This window comes from Cherax quadricarinatus, chromosome 86 (assembly GCF_038502225.1).
Source record: "Cherax quadricarinatus isolate ZL_2023a chromosome 86, ASM3850222v1, whole genome shotgun sequence".
NCBI classification, from domain to species: Eukaryota; Metazoa; Arthropoda; class Malacostraca; order Decapoda; family Parastacidae; genus Cherax; species Cherax quadricarinatus.
In genome coordinates, this window is record NC_091377.1 from 17,105,031 (window position 1) to 17,122,028 (window position 16,998).

At 43.0% G+C, this 16,998-nt stretch overlaps 1 protein-coding gene across 8 annotated transcripts in view; it reads right to left on the minus strand.

Moving 5' to 3' along the window:
* Nucleotides 1–15,825: 15,825 nt before the first annotated feature.
* LOC128691749 (sec1 family domain-containing protein 2) overlaps nucleotides 15,826–16,998 on the minus strand; it is a 50,117-nt gene continuing 48,944 nt past the window's right edge. For all 8 annotated transcript variants that reach the window (XR_011394449.1, XR_011394446.1, XR_011394448.1 and 5 more), the window contains one exon: nucleotides 15,826–16,372. Coding sequence is in view for 2 of the 8 variants with exons in the window: in XM_053780665.2 (XP_053636640.1) it covers nucleotides 16,362–16,372 (11 nt within the window). In the remaining 6 variants the exon portion in view is untranslated. The remainder of the gene's footprint in view (nucleotides 16,373–16,998) is intronic.

Below are 16,998 nucleotides of genomic sequence, written 5' to 3' on the forward strand. Positions count from 1 at the left end.
CGCTGTACTCCTTCTTGCTACCTTCTACCCCTGCACTATCCCCTGCCCCGCTGTACTCCCTCTTGCTACCTTCTAGCCCTGCACTATCCCCTGCCCCGCTGTACTACCTCTTGCTACCTTCTACCCCTGCACTATCCCCTGCCCCGCTGTACTCCCTCTTGCTACCTTCTACCCCTGCACTATCCCCTGCCCCGCTGTACTCCCTCTTGCTAACTTCTACCCCTGCCCCGCTGTACTCCCTCTTGCTAACTTCTACCCCTGCACTATCCCCTGCCCCGCTGTACTCCTTCTTGCTACCTTCTACCCCTGCACTATCCCCTGCCCCGCTGTACTCCCTCTTGCTACCTTCTACCCCTGCACTATCCCCTGCCCCGCTGTACTCCCTCTTGCTACCTTCTACCCCTGCACTATCCCCTGCCCCGCTGTACTCCCTCTTGCTAACTTCTACCCCTGCACTATCCCCTGCCCCACTGTACTCCCTCTTGCTAACTTCTACCCCTGCACTATCCCCTGCCCCACTGTACTCCCTCTTGCTACCTTCTACCCCTGCACTATCCCCTGCCCCACTGTACTCCCTCTTGCTACCTTCTACCCGTGCACTATCCCCTGCCCCGTTGTACTCCCTCTTGCTACCCAGTACCCTGTACCCTTCCCTGTCCTGCTGTGCTCCATGACTCTTGTAGATTTAGCGCTTCTTTATAATAATAATAATAATAATAATAATAATAATAATAATAATGTGAGAGTACTGTGAGTAGAACTGATGAAGGTTACTGTGACAGTACTGTGAGAGTAGTGTTCTTGTACGTTTCTGTGAGTAGTGTTGGTTACTGTGAGACACTACTGTGGGAAAATTATTGTTGAATGTTACTGTGAAACATTACTGCGAGTGCTGATGGTTACTGTGAGGTACTACTCTGAGAGTAGTGTTGAATTATACTGAGACACACGACTGTGAGAGTAGTGTTGCTGAAGGTTAGAATGAGACATTACTGTGTGTAGTGTTGAAGGTTACTGAGAGACACTACTGTGAGTAGCGTTGAAGGTCACTGTGAGACTCTACTATGAGTAGTGTTGTTGAAGGTCAGTTTGACGCACAGTGAGAATAATGGTGTTGAGGGTTAAGGTGAGACACTACTGTAGTAGTGTTGAAGGCTACTGTGAGACTCTACTATGAGTAGTGTTGCTGAAGGTGAGTTTGACACACGGTGAGAATAATGGTGTTGAGTGTTACTGTGAGACACTACTGTGAGTAATTCTGTTGAAGGTTACAGTTAGATACACACAACTGTGAGTGTAGTGTTGAAAGTTGCTGTGATACATACTACTGTGAGTAGTGTTATTGAAAGTTAATGTGAGACTACTGTGAGTACTTTAATGTTATTGTGAGATGAACTACTATGAATAGCGTTGTTGAACGTTATTATGCAATATTACTGTGAGAGTAATGTTGAAGGTTTCTGTGAGACACTACTGTGAGTAGTGTTGCTGAAGGTTAATGTGAGACACTACTGTGAGTGTAGTGTTGTTTAAGGTTGCTGTGAGAATACTGTGAGAAATCTTGAAGATTACCGTGAGAGAATACTTTAAGTGTAGTGTTGTCTAAGGTTACGGTGAAAGACATTACTTTGAGTAGTGTTGCTGAAGGTTACTGTGAGACACTACTGTAATTATATTGTTGAAGGTTACTGTGAGACACTACTGTGATTATAGTGTTGAAGGTTACTGGAAGACATTACTGTGAGAAGTTGTTGAATGTTACTAGCAGACACAGTACTGTTGTATGTTACTGTGAGACTGTTGCAACCCCTGAATGGTTGCAATGATTATTATGTATATATATATAATGTATATTACCTTTTCATTTAATTTTATATTGCTTATATTTGCGATAATAGCTAAATCGTAAATGTATTGCTTTATATTCTTATTTGACTTATGTTGTTAGGATGTACATAACATGTGCTCAGTTCAAGTCTTGATTGTCGAACTACTGTAATTATCGCTTGTTGCTCGTTATACTGCCGGCTTCTGAACTGTGCTGTCCACGGGGCTATCACGTGATCGAGGGGGGGGGGTGTCCTCACCTCTCATGAAGTATTCAGTCTGCTCTAGACTCGCTTGGTGGTTGGACAGATTGTCTGTCTCATTATTCTTGTTAGTTCTGTAGAACTCTGTTCACAGAACATTGTATAGACTTAGTGATTTTCGACGTTGTACTGAGGTTGTGTGTCGCTTAGACACTCTGAACATCTCAGGTCCTTAGCTATAGCTTCTGACCTAATTTTGTACTGGTTTCTGTGTATTGTCACAGTCAGGGTTTTTCCTATACTGAACTTAGATTCAGTAATATGGGAGTTTTGTAACTTTTGTGGAGGATCTGCTGATGGTCCCTACTTAGTGTCGTTATATTATCTCCTTGATCCTGATTGTGTCGCAGTCGCTTGTTATATGGCTATTGGGCTTAGCATTCTTTTCATTGTTCAAGCAGACTGTTCTGGTTGCCAGTCGGTCAAGAAGTTAGTTTATGTGAGGACTTTGTCAGCCACTTGTTTAAGTCTAGTCGAGTCGTGAGACATAGTGAACTACTTAGAGCACTTACATACATACACAAACTTACTTGTACATATTTGTAATATCTTATTAAATGTTAATGTACCAGACGGTACTTAAGAATTATAAATGTGATATGTGCTTTCAGCACAATAATATTGAACTCGAGAGATTGATTTTATTTTGATTGTTGTGATTAATTTAATTTGATAATATACCTCTAGACTTAATAAATTTATTAAATTTTAATTTCTCTAGTTAGTAGCCTACCAGTTGTAATCCTGAAGCACTATTGAATAATACTGAATTCTAATGGATAATTGGACAAGGATACCGACTACTTGTTACGAAAACCCAGTAACAGGCTGGATGCTAGAAAGGCAGTCCTTTCTAGTATTCACTGGAGATCTCTAAGCTTTTAGAATCGCGTTTTTTGTAACAGAGACACTGTCATGTTGAATGCTACTGTGAGGCACTGAGTAATGTTGAAGGTTACTGTGAGACACTGAGTAGTGTTGAAAGCTACTGAGAGACACTGAGTAGCGTTGAAGGTTACTGTGAGACACTGAGTAGTGTTGAAGGTTACTGTGAGACACTGAGTAGCGTTGAAGGTTACTGTGAGACACTGAGTAGTGTTGAAGGTTACTGTGAGACAATGAGTAGTGTTGAAGGTTACTGTGAGACACTGAGTAGTGTTGATGGTTACTGTGAGACACTAAGTAGTGTTGTTAAAAGTTACTGTGAAAATACTGTTGAAGACACATTACTAGGAGACTAGTGTTGTAGGTTACTATGAGGCACACTACTGTGAGTGTAGTGCCGATGGATACTGTGAGATAAACTACTGTGAGAAGTGTTGTTGAATGTTGTCACACAATGTGAAAATGGTATTCTCGAAGTTTACTGTGACTAGTGTTGATTACTGTGGGAATACTGAGTGTAATGTTTAAAGGTTACTGTGAGAATACTGAGAGTAATGTTTAAGGTTACTGTGAGAGTAGTGTTCCTGAACTTTACTGTGAAAGGCAGATTACGGTTAGTAGTGTTGTTGAAGGTTGTGAGACACTAATGTGAATGTTAGACTAGTTTCAGTGTTGTGTTGTTGAAGGTTACTTAGACACTACTGTGAGTAGTGTTGAAGGTTACTGTGAGACACTACTGTGAGTAGTGTTGAAGGTTACTGAGAGACACTACTGTGAGTAGTGTTGAAGGTTACTGTGAGACACTACTGTGAGTAGTGTTGAAGGTTACTGAGAGACACTACTGTGAGTAGTGTTGAAGGTTACTGTGAGACACTACTGTGAGTAGTGTTGAAGATTACTGTGAGACACTACTGTGAGTAGTGTTGAAGGTTACTGTGAGACACTACTGTGAGTAGTGTTGAAGGTTACTGTGAGACACTACTGTGAGTAGTGTTGAAGGTTACTGTGAGTAGTGTTGAAGGTTACTGAGAGACACTACTGTGAGTAGTGTTGAAGGTTACTGTGAGACACTACTGTGAGTAGTGTTGAAGGTTACTGAGAGACACTACTGTGAGTAGTGTTGAAGGTTACTGTGAGACACTACTGTGAGTAGTGTTGAAGATTACTGTGAGACACTACTGTGAGTAGTGTTGAAGGTTACTGTGAGACACTACTGTGAGTAGTGTTGAAGGTTACTGTGAGGCACTACTGTGAGTAGTGTTGAAGGTTACTGTGAGACACTACTGTGAGTAGTTTTGAAGGTTACTGAGAGACACAACTGTGAATAGTGCTGAAGGTTGCTGTGAGGCACCACTGTGATCAGTGTTGAAGGTTACTTTGAGACACTACTGTGAGTAATGTTGAATGATACTGTGAGGGTAGTGTTAAAGGCTACATAATTGTGTGAGTATAGTTGGTGGCTGCTGTGAGACACTATTGAAATCATAGTTCAAGTTACTTTGGGACACTACTGTGAGAACAGTGTTGTTGGTTACTGTGAGATGCACTAATGTGAATGTAGTCTTGGTAACTGTGAGAGTAATGGTATGAAGGTTACTGTGAAACACTAGTGTGCGAGTAATATTGTTGGCTTCTGTGAGACTACTGTGAGTAGTGCTGAGGATTACTGCAAGACACTACTGTGAGTACAGTAGTGTACTGGTGTATGAATGTTAACAATGATGATAACAGTAGTGTACTGGTGTATGAATGTTAACAATGATGTTAACAGTAGTGTACTGGTGTGTGAATTTTTACAGTGATTATGATGGTAATGGTGTACTGGAGTGTGAGATGACTGACTCAGAATCTCAAGTGTAAGACGGCTGACTCAGAATCTCAAGTGTGAGATGACTGACTCAGAATCTCAAGTGTAAGACGGCTGACTCAGAACCTCAGGTGTGAGATGACTGACTCAGAATCTCAAGTGTAAAACGGCTGACTCAGAATCTCAGGTGTGAGATGACTGACTCAGAATCTCAAGTGTAAGACGGCTGTCTCAGAACCTCAGGTGTGAGATGACTGACTCAGAATCTCGGGTGTGAAATGACTGACTCAGAATCTCAGGTGTGAGATGACTGACTCAGAATCTCAGGTGTGAGATGACTGACTCAGAATCTCAGGTGTGAGATGACTGACTCAGAATCTCAGGTGTGAGATGACTGACTCAGAATCTCAAGTGTAAGACGGCTGACTCAGAATCTCAGGTGTGAGATGACTGACTCAGAATCTCAGGTGTGAGATGACTGACTCAGAATCTCAAGTGTAAAACGGCTGACTCAGAATCTCAGGTGTGAGATGACTGACTCAGAATCTCAAGTGTGAGATGACTGACTCAGAATCTCAAGTGTAAGACGGCTGACTCAGAATCTCAAGTGTGAGATGACTGACTCAGAATCTCAAGTGTAAGAGGGCTGACTCAGAATCTCAGGTGTGAGATGACTGACTCAGAATCTCAGGTGTGAGATGACTGACTCAGAATCTCAAGTGTAAGACGGCTGACTCAGAACCTCAGGTGTGAGATGACTGACTCAGAATCTCAGGTGTGAGATGACTGACTCAGAATCTCAGGTGTGAGATGGCTGACTCAGAATCTCAAGTGTGAGATGACTGACTCAGAATCTCAAGTGTGAGATGACTGACTCAGAATCTCAGGTGTGAGATGACTGACTCAGAATCTCAGGTGTGAGATGACTGACTCAGAATCTCAGGTGTGAGATGACTGACTCAGAATCTCAGGTGTGAGATGACTGACTCAGAATCTCAGGTGTGAGATGACTGACTCAGAATCTCAGGTGTGAGATGACTGGCTCAGAATCTCAGGTGTGAGATGACTGACTCAGAATCTCAAGTGTGAGATGACTGACTCAGAATCTCAGGTGTGAGATGACTGACTCAGAATCTCAGGTGTGAGATGACTGACTCAGAATCTCAGGTGTGAGATGACTGACTCAGAATCTCAGGTGTGAGATGACTGACTCAGAATCTCAGGTGTGAGATGACTGACTCAGAATCTCAGGTGTGAGATGACTAACTCAGAATCTCAAGTGTAAAACGGCTGACTCAGAATCTCAGGTGAGAGATGACTGACTCAGAATCTCAAGTGTAAGACGGCTGACTCAGAATCTCAGGTGTGAGATGACTGACTCAGAATCTCAGGTGTGAGATGACTGACTCAGAATCTCAGGTGTGAGATGACTGACTCAGAATCTCAGGTGTGAGATGACTGACTCAGAATCTCAGGTGTGAGATGACTGACTCAGAATCTCAGGTGTGAGATGACTGACTCAGAATCTCAGGTGTGAGATGACTAACTCAGAATCTCAAGTGTAAAACGGCTGACTCAGAATCTCAGGTGAGAGATGACTGACTCAGAATCTCAAGTGTAAGACGGCTGACTCAGAATCTCAGGTGTGAGATGACTGACTCAGAATCTCAGGTGTGAGATGACTGACTCAGAATCTCAGGTGTGAGATGACTGACTCAGAATCTCAGGTGTGAGATGACTGACTCAGAATCTCAAGTGTAAGACGGCTGACATTTCTAAGTTTATTCAGGTATACACAAATACAGTTACATAGATTATCATACATAACATGTGTGTAGAGAATCTAGGATAACCCAAAAAAGTCAGAGTGACTTATTTCCATTGCCTTCACTCAGAGCATCATTTCTTCTCAAAATGATGTTACATGAGAATGGGAGTGTTCTTCTTTATTTATTCTACCATATCAATGTAGAGACAACCTGTACACAATGTAACTTGTACACAAACCAGACGTGTACACTTCGTTTACAAAACTTACCTTCGCCTGGTTTGTTTACATAACTCTGCGCCTGTCCTCTCTCATGCACTCATTCTTTCTCTCTCTCATTTATTCGTTTTATCTCATTTACTTACTCCTGACCCTACATTAAGACTACAAATATTTTAAGGTAAGTAATGAGTGAACTGTATATACATTTTATCGCTCTGGGATGCTTAAATGTAATAGAATATTATGTGTAGGTGGGTTGGCCTGGTATGGTAGCCCGGCTGACTACCATACATACCACACTTGATTTCTTACAATAAATACTACTCATCTCACCCTATATTTTAAGGTAAGTAATGAGTGAACTGTATATACATTTTATCGCTCTGGGATGCTTAAATATCATAGAATTGTATGTGTGGGTGGGGTGGCCTGGTATGGTAGCCTGGCTGACTACCATACATACCACACTTGATTTCTTACAATAAATACTACTTGTCTCACCCTAGATTAAGATTATAAATATTTTAAGGTAAGTAATGAGTGCACTATGTGTGTATTGTACTTTTTTATTGTTTTTTGATGCCTGGTTCTATTGCTAACTTAATATATGTTGGTGTAAACTTGTTATCTAGTGTTTGTATGCATTTGTAAGTGGAAAAAAAGGGTGTTCCACTTTACGGCGGTAGCCTGGAACCTAACCAGCCGTATAATTGAGGCCCTCCTGTAGTAGTATGTCACTGATGTCTGCTAGGCCTGTATACCTTGTACATGTAGAAATAAAGATATTATTATTATTATTATTATTATTATTATTATAAGACAATCTAGAAAGACATGAAGGCATGTGAAATAGCAGCTATTTATTATCAACTACAGCACTATGTAATTTATTTTATCCATTGTCAAAAATTTCCTCAGTCATGTTAGTAAAGTTCTTTTAACCATGAGTATTTGACTTCAGTATTTTGCTGTCTTAATCCTGTGTTGGATTTAAATGGTATATTGCCAACAATACTGAAGAAAACACACATTGCAGAACCAATTTCTATTGGGACAACATTTTACTTTGTTAAAGATTTATCCTATCAACTAGTTAAAACTTAAACAAAGTGAAAGATTGTACCAGTAAGTGCTTGCTCTGAAACATGTCTTTTCTTTAAGTCTCTGTTATACATACAAACTACTGACTTGTTAACATCCTTTACTACAACAAATGAAAATAATAATAACTAGTCTTAAATACTGAAAAAATTATTATATTTAACGTAAGTACTGCATAGTGAAAAAGTAGGAGCCAGTGCTAAACTAACCCTTTCAGGGTCCGTCCCGTAGATCTACGGTTTTACGTTCAGGGTCCAAACCGTAGATCTACGCCATGAGCTCAGCTCACTCTGATAAACTGTGAGTGGTACATTTGGGCCTAGATATGAGAGAATACATCTATGTGGTATGTGTGCACCCCATAAAACAGATCCTGCAGCACACTGTGTATAATGAGAGAAAAAAACTTAAATCATGATTTTTCGATTAAAACAGCAACTTTGCAGTGTTTTTTCGTATGTTTTTTATAGTTGTATTTGCGATTTCTTGGTCTCATTTGATAGAATGGAAGACATATTACAGAAACAGAGATGATTTTGATTGGTTTTAGCACTGGAAATGGCTTGAAACTGAGCTCAAAGTAGCGGTAATGTTAAATTTTTGCCGATATTCAAGAGTAAACAAACGACCTCACACGTCTAATACACGCCAGCTGGTGGGTCTAATATACATTCACAAATATGGTGATGATATTTATACAATTATTACAGTATTGCATAACAGTATTATTATTATTATAATCAAAAAGAAGCGCTAAGCCACAAGGACTATACAGCGCTGCAGGGCAGGAAGGAAGCGAGGGCATCAGGTGGCAAAAGGGAGATGGATGAGCAACAGGTTACGGATAACAGCGGGGCAGTGGATGGTGAAAGGGTAAAGGGCAGCAAGAGACTGAACCAGAAAGGGCTGAGGGGAGTGCGAAAAGTATCATCAGAGTTTGTGGAGTAAATCAGTCGTTGTCAAGAAGTCAATGAGAGAGTCAGGATTAAAGGAGGGTCCATCAGCAAGAAGGGAAGGTAAAGAGAGAGTAGGAGAACGAAGACGACGTTGGAGGTAAATTCTGCGTGCTCGTTGATAGAGAGGGCAGTCTAACAGAATGTGGCTAATCGATACTGGAACTTGACACTGCTCACAGAGAGGAACAGGGTGCCTCTCCATGAGATACCCATGAGTAAGACGAGTGTGGCCAATGCGAAGGCGGGAGAGAGTGGTCTCCCAACCTCGGCACTGATGACAAGAAGACGGCCAGTAACCTATGCTCGGTTTAATAGAATGAAGTTTGTTACCGAGCAGAGTTGACCAACGTTGTTGCCAACGGGTGCGAAGGTGGGTAGCTATTGCAGCAAAATAGTCCAGAAATGGAACACCTCGATAGGAAATTGGTAGGTCATATACTGCTGACCGCGCAGCAGTGTCTGCCTGTTCATTGCCCTGTACGTCGACATGACCAGGGACCCAACAAAAAACAATATCTTTATGTTTGGTAGAGATACGGCGTAGCCAAAGTTGGATACGGAGAACTAGGGGATGAGATGTATCAAATTTTCGTATAGCCTGTAGAGCACTAAGGGAGTCTGAGACTACTACAAATGATGACACAGGCATAGATGCGATACGAATAAGTGCTGCAAGAATGGCATACAGTTCAGCAGTAAAAATGCTAGCTGAAGATAGTAAATGCCCTCGTACGACGCTGTCCGGAAACACTGCTGCGAATCCGACGCCGTCTGAAGACTTAGAGCCATCTGTGTACACAGCGGTGGCATGAGAATGAGAGTGGAAGTGATCAAGAAAAAGAGAGCGGGAAGCCACCGTAGGCAGTTGAGCTTTCGAGCAAGGGAGTGAGAAAGAACAGACCCGAACAGCTGGAACTTCCCAGGGGGGTAGGGAAAAGTGAGATGCTACATGAACATATAAAGGTGGTAACTGAAGGGAAGACAAGAGTGAAAGTAGGCGAAGAGAAAAGGGACGGAGCAAACAGGGGCGGCGAACGAATAAAGAATGTCTACTAATATCGGTGACCATTCTATAAATGGAAGGATTGTGTAGATCGTGAGAGCGTACATAGTAACGAAGGCAATGGGCATCACGGCGATCAGACAAGGATGGAACATTTGCTTCTGTATAGAGGCTCTCAACAGGGGAAGAGCGAAAAGCACCAAGGCACAAACGTAAGCCTTGGTAATGGATAGAGTTAAGGCTAGAGAGAGTAGCAGGAGAGGCCGCGGAATAAATCTGGTCACCATAATCGAGTTTCGATAAAACGAGGGCTGAATGTAGGCGAAGCAGAGTTCGACGATCAGCTCCCCAGGAAAGATGAGCAAGGGTTTTAAGAAGGTTTAGCCGGCTGTGACAAGTTGCCTTCAGAGAGGTAATGTGAGGTTTCCAGGTTAACCGACGGTCAAAGAGAAGGCCTAGAAACCTGACTGTATCACGTTCGGGGATTCGGGAGCCATAGAGATACAAAGGATGATCGGAGATAACAGAGCGTCTAGTGAAAGTAATTTGGTGAGTTTTGGTACTTGAAAATTTAAACCCATGTGTGGTGGCCCAAGTGGAAACACGGTCGACCGCATGCTGGAGAGAAACTGCAATAAGGTGACAGTCAGCGCCTGCACAAGCAATAGCGAAGTCATCAACATAGAGTGATGACCAAATATTGGGTGGAAGAACAGAGGCCAAATCATTTATAGCAAGGAGAAAAAGTGTTGTGCTTAGAACACATCCCTGAGGGACACCTTCAGCTTGGACGAAGTCCGGGGAAAGAACATTATTGACTCGAACACGGAAATGTCTGTCAGTTAAAAAGTTCTTAAGGAAGGATGGTAGATTGCCTCGGAGGCCTAAGGAATGGGCCTGGGCCAAAATATTATACCTCCAAGTTGTGTCATATGCCTTCTCAAGGTCAAAAAATATGGCAATAACTGAGTGATTATTCGCAAAGGCATTACGAACATACGTATCCAAGCGTAGTAAGGGGTCTATGGTAGAACGACCCTTACGAAAGCCATATTGACTAGCGGAGAGACTGTTGTGAGTCTCTAAATACCACATTAAACGTCGATTTACGAGGCGTTCCATCACTTTGCAAACTGCACTTGTAAGAGCGATGGGGCGATAGTGGGAGGCATCATGTCCTGTAGTACCCGGTTTGCGGAAAGGGAGAACAATGGCAGATTTCCACAGCTGGGGAAGAACTCCTTGTGCCCAAATAAGATTGAAGAGGTGTAAGAGGACTACAAGGGCTGACCGATGTAAATGTTGTAACATACGAATATGAATGTCATCAGGCCCAGCTGCCGATGATCGGCAAGCTGAGAGCGTTGCCTCCAGTTCTTGAAGTGTAAGAGGCACATTATACTGTTCTTCTCCGAGAGAAGAAAAGTCCAAGGGTACTAACTCTCTGGCAGACTTTGAGGAAAGAAACGAGGGGCATAGATGGAGCCCTCGGGAAATACGGACCAGATGTGTGCCAAGTTCAATGGCAACGTCGAGAGGGTTTGCTATATCAACACCAGTGACCCGTAGAACAGGAGCCGGGTCAGGAGAGTATTTACCACTCAATTTCCTCACTTTTTTCCAGACTGCACTCATAGAAGAAGCAGAGGTGATGGTGGAAACATAGTCTCGCCAACAAGTGCGTTTAGCTTCACGGATGACACGGCGAGCGATCGCACGCTTCTGCTTAAAATCAACAAGTCTCTCAGCGGTTCTATTGTACCGGTACCTGCCCCATGCAGCACGTTTCAAACGTACTGCACGAGCACAAGCAGGAGACCACCAAGGCACGCACTTCTGAGAATGCCTGCCTGAGGTTTGGGGTATAGAATGAGAAGCCGCGGTATAAACTGATGTCGAGAAGATGTGTAGGAGCTCATCAATGGAGGATGAAGAAGGAACCTCACTAAAAGCAGTGAGGTGTGAGTAAAGATCCCAATTTGCCCGATCAAATTGCCAGCGAGGGCTACGGGAAGGTGGTGAATAGGAAGGAGAAGTAAGAATGATCGGAAAATGATCGCTGTCATGTAAGTCTGGTAGAACAGACCAGGTGAAGTCTAGTGCAGTGGAGGAAGAGCAGACTGATAGATCGATGCAAGAGAGAGTATGAGTACGAGGATCAAAATGGGTGGGAGTACCCGTATTTAAAACATGGAGGGGGTGAGAGGCAAGAAAAGCCTCCAACTGAATGCCACGTGAGTCACAATGAGACCCCCCCCAGAGGAAATGGTGGGCATTAAAATCACCAAGTAACAGAAGTGGTGGTGGTAAGGATGAAACAAGAAAGGCAAAGTCTGGGATAGAAAATGCTCGAGAAGGAGAGAGATATAAAGAACATATTGTAAACCACTTATTCAAGTGGATACGGGCTGCAGTGTAATGCAGCGAGGTATGGACAAATAGTTGACAGTACGGAATATCATTGCGTAGAAGAAGGGCACTTTCATTAAAGGTCCCATCTGAGAAAGGATCCGAAGAATACAATAAATTATAGCCTGAGATAGGTTGGAAAACAGCCGAGTGTAATTTTGGTTCTTGTAAGCAAGCACCAACAGGGGAAAACCTGGAAAGCAACATCTGAAGCTCACCCCGATTACCCCTGAGGCCGCGGATATTCCACTGTAAATAGGCCATGATTGGCGATGAAGAAAATATCAGGAATCTGTAGGTAAAGGCACCTACGGACTAGAGGGGTTAGAAAAGTCAACGTGTGGTGGCATTGGAAGATGTTCAAGTAGCGAAGGAACGGAGCGTTGCGAAGAATGGGGTTGTGAAGATGGAGGAGAGGGAAGAGAAGGAACAGGAAGTGAATCAGTGTCCATTGAAGGTTTAGTCTCTGCAATATATTCTGAAATGGCTTCAAGTGTTTCTGAATTCAAAGATGTATGGGAAACCATATTGGAGATAGGAGGAGGAGGGTGAGTAAAAATTGGGACAGTAATGGACTGTACCAAAGTAGAGGGGGAGGGAAAAGTGTAAGGGACTGGAGATGAAGTGTGGGGGGGGACAGAAGAGGTAGAAACCTGGGAGGTGACAGAAGAGGGAGAAACTTGGGAGGGGACGGGGGTGGAAGGCATAGTACGAGGAGGAGGGTGAATCTCCACACTTGTAATAGAGCCAGAGAGAGGGGAAGAACTAGGTACAGAGACTGGAAAGGTAACGTGTGGAGGTGGAAGAAGGGAAGGAAGGGGCAAAGAAGATTTGAGCAATGTGGATTTTTTGGACTTCTGAGTAGAGGGGCGATTGGTATTAGGTGTCGTACGAGGTCTTGTCGATACTGGGGCTTGTGAGGAAGGACGCGAAGATGTGAGAACAGACTGAGTTGTAGTCGGGACGTCAGAGCCAAGGACAGCAAAAGGATTAGATGCCGTAATGGCTATGGGAGGGGTAACAACAGAGGAGGCTGCAGAAGATGGGACCCCAGAAGTGGGGGGATGTTTGGAAACACGAGAATAAGAAACACGGGGTAGTCTCCCTTGGAGGCGGAGATGAGTAACTGCCATAGCATAAGGGAGACCTTCTGCCTCTTTGAGGCAACGGATTTCACGTTCATTTAAGTAGACCTGGCAACGGCGGGAGTACGAAGGGTGAGCTTCATTACAATTAAGGCAAGATGGAGGTTGACTGCAAGATGTATTAGAATGGTTGTCGGCACCACAGACTGGGCATTCGGCCATAGATCTGCAATATTTCGCTGGGTGACCAAAACGCCAGCAATTTCTACATTGTTGCGGTGTAGGTATCACCTTTCGAACTTGTAACCGATGTCCCGCGACATATACAGAGGACGGGAGTTCTCGGCTGTCAAAAGTTAAACGAGCCACATTGCAAGGGTAACGTCTCCGCCCCCGGGCAGGAAGGACATAAGTGTCTACTTTGAGGATTGGGAGATCCTGGAGTTCCAGCTGTTCAAAAATGTCATTGCCACATGACTGGAAATTCTGTTGGACTATGGTATGGGGCAGAATGACAGTACCACTACAAGAATTGAGAGAAAGATGTTTTTCAATAGTGATAGGAGTAGTATCGATATTCGAAAGGAGAGAAAGATCATGAGCTTGGGTAGCATTCTGGACAGTGACGATGCGCGTACCGCTCCTGAGAGCGTGAAATGAAATATCTCTGCCAACATGACGCAGGAGCGCTTTGGCAATACTATGGTCAGAAAGGTAGGCAGAAGAAGAAGTTGGTCTTAAAGTAAAGAATTTAGTCCATTGTGTGGTCCGAAACTGAGCGTGGAGAGGGAGTGCTTGACGTGTCGGTCGTTTCCGAGTAGAATGGGAAGGTAACGACGGAGCATCATCAGGAGATTGACGTTGGCGTTTAGGAGTAGGACCGGAGTTGGTCCGGCATGAAATGGGTGGGCGATTCGAAAATTGCCGTACCGTAGAGGGAGAAGCCGGAAGCATAGTCAAAGGAGAGTGGAGTTCAGACAAATCGAAGGAGTCAGTCGAAGCCCCGGTACCTGAAGCGGGTGAGGAAACAGCACCAGCAAGAGGTACAGGGGCATCAGGAGTGTCCGAAGAGTGGTCTAAACACAAGGCAGGGTCAGAATGGGGTGCGGTATCAAGAAGGGGCCCGGGGGTAGTGGTTTCATGGACTAGGGCTGCCATGGTTAGGTTACTCCTTTGCTTTTTGTTTTTAAGAAAAAAAAAGAAAGAAGAAAAGAAAATAAAAACAAAAAAAAGAATAAAAAAAGGGGGGAGCGGGGAGGAATAGTTCCCAGGAGGAATGAAAGGGCCGGAAATCTCCCTCCGCGCCCAAGAGGACTCGACACCGCTAGTAGTGCAGATGCAGCATGGAACCCGTGCCATACCCTACCCTTCATGCCAGTAAACCAGCAATCCGGGATAGCAACCTCACATCTGCCGAGCTACCTCGGTGGACAAAAGAGAGGGCGGCCGGATATCCGCCACAAAGCATACCTCCTTCAGCCACCACCCCCGGAATCCGAAAGGTGGCTTCCAGAGATACACCCGTCGCCCAAAAGACACCCAAAGCTACTCCAGGATACCGGAGAGGGATCGGGACATCCCTAGGCAATCCAGATTCCACGGCAAACTACGCCACCGCCAAGAAACCTCAACGGAATGGGATCGACCCCGGTGTCCTTTCCCCTACCTAGGAACTAGCGCGCCTGTGGGAGAAATCACGAAGGCTAAAAAGAGGAAGGGCAAAAGGGAGGGGTGAGGAGGAGGAGGAGGAATGGAAAAAGGGGAGGATGGGGAGGATGGGATAGGGGAGGGGAGAATGGGGGGTAATTAGGTTCGGTCTGAGGAAGAAGACCGACAGGGCTAATTCCTCAGACCAAGAGCCTCTTCACCACGCCAAGGAGCCCCCCTTGAAGAGGTGCATAACAGTATCTTCTATTTTTTGGTGTGAATAAAAATTCATTATGTGAATAAAAAATCAAAATGGAATTTATTTGTAAAGCCTCAAAACATAACTATTGAACAGAGGAAACGTTAGTTTAGTGCCAGGAATGCCTACATTGTTTATTCTGGACCCTATTTTGAAATTGGAATATTTTGAACTTTGTGTTAAATTGGCCAAATTAACAATTTCCGATCACTTTATTTTGTAGTTGAAACAGTTGACTTGGCGATTTCTTGTGCTCAATCGATAGAATAGAAGTAATACTAGTGAAATAGCTAAGAATTTGGTTGATTGGAATAATGTAATTGGCCTAAAATGGGAGTCAAAGTCGGCAAAATCGCCGATTCGTAAATGTCGCTGACACATCAAAATTCACGAGAGCATAATTTCGTCAATTTTCCACCAAATTTCGTACTTTTTGTTTTATTACCTTCACAAAAAGATTCTCTACGATTTCATAAGAAAAAATTAATTTTTTTTTTTTAAATTCTTGGACACTGGTGCGTGACTCCAGATTTGGGCCTTGGACCCTGAAAGGGCTAATAAGAAGTCTTGGTACTGAGCAATGTAATATAATGTACCAATCATATAATTTATTTAGCATAAACATAATAAATATATAACAATATGAAAAGTTAAATCCCACATGGACAGAAATTAAAATGCCGACTGGAAAGGATCTGTATATTTTTATTTCAATCAAATCTGCTGAACTAAACACATCCTTTCTAGTCTATTTTATTTTCTGTCCATGTAGGATTTGCTTTTTCCTTTATCAGGGTTTATAACACTTAAAACAAATAAAAATAATATGTTCTTCCCCAAGTTGGAATGCAGGAGTTTTCTAAATGGTTAACACAGTATTTTTGTGAAAATTATTATAAATCTTATGAGTAAAAAGAGGAAGAAACACTAAACATGTCTAAGAAATGGATTGGGCTGTAAAGTATTAATAACAGAATCAGTGGGATGTGCAAAATGTGTTGACGCCACAATTACTTCACAAGGAGGATTCACAGCTGTTACAACTTGCTGAATTTCAAATACTTCTCCTGGAGTCACCCCTCAAACAACAACGACCAGCATAGTAGGTGTGGCAGTGGCTTGCTTACACTCACAAAAAGGCTGAAAAGCAATACATATACGTATTATTAAGCTAAAGTGAAAGCATTTTTATTTCTCACACACAGATATTGGCAGTTTGGAGGGATATGTTGTGTATCTTTATACGTATATGCTTCTAAACTGTTGTATTCTGAGCACCTCTGCAAAAACAGTGATAATGTGTGAGTGTGGTGAAAGTGTGTTGAATGATAATGAAAGTATTTTCTTTTTGGGGATTTTCTTTCTTTTTTGGGTCACCCTGCCTCGGTGGGAGACGGCTGACTTGTTGAAAAAAAAAAAAAAAGAGAACTATGTACATAAAAGCTTTCTGTCAGTCTGAATCAGGGTGAGTATTTAAATTCCCTTAAGTGAGAGTGAGAGCTAGAGTGCACACACATGCGATGGAATAAAGATATGCTGACACTGTGCAATGGTGCATACATGTACAATGCTGTGTGATGTATATACTATACAATATTTGATAAAGCATAAATGTGCTGACACTGTGTGTGATGGACATGGAAGTTGAAAGGCATTCTAAAATAATCAAGCAGTTCAGAAAATAATGAAGTTACATGTAAACCTGATATTTGCACCACATCAGGAGATGTGGTGCAAATATCAGGTAATGTAAAACAAAAGACCTA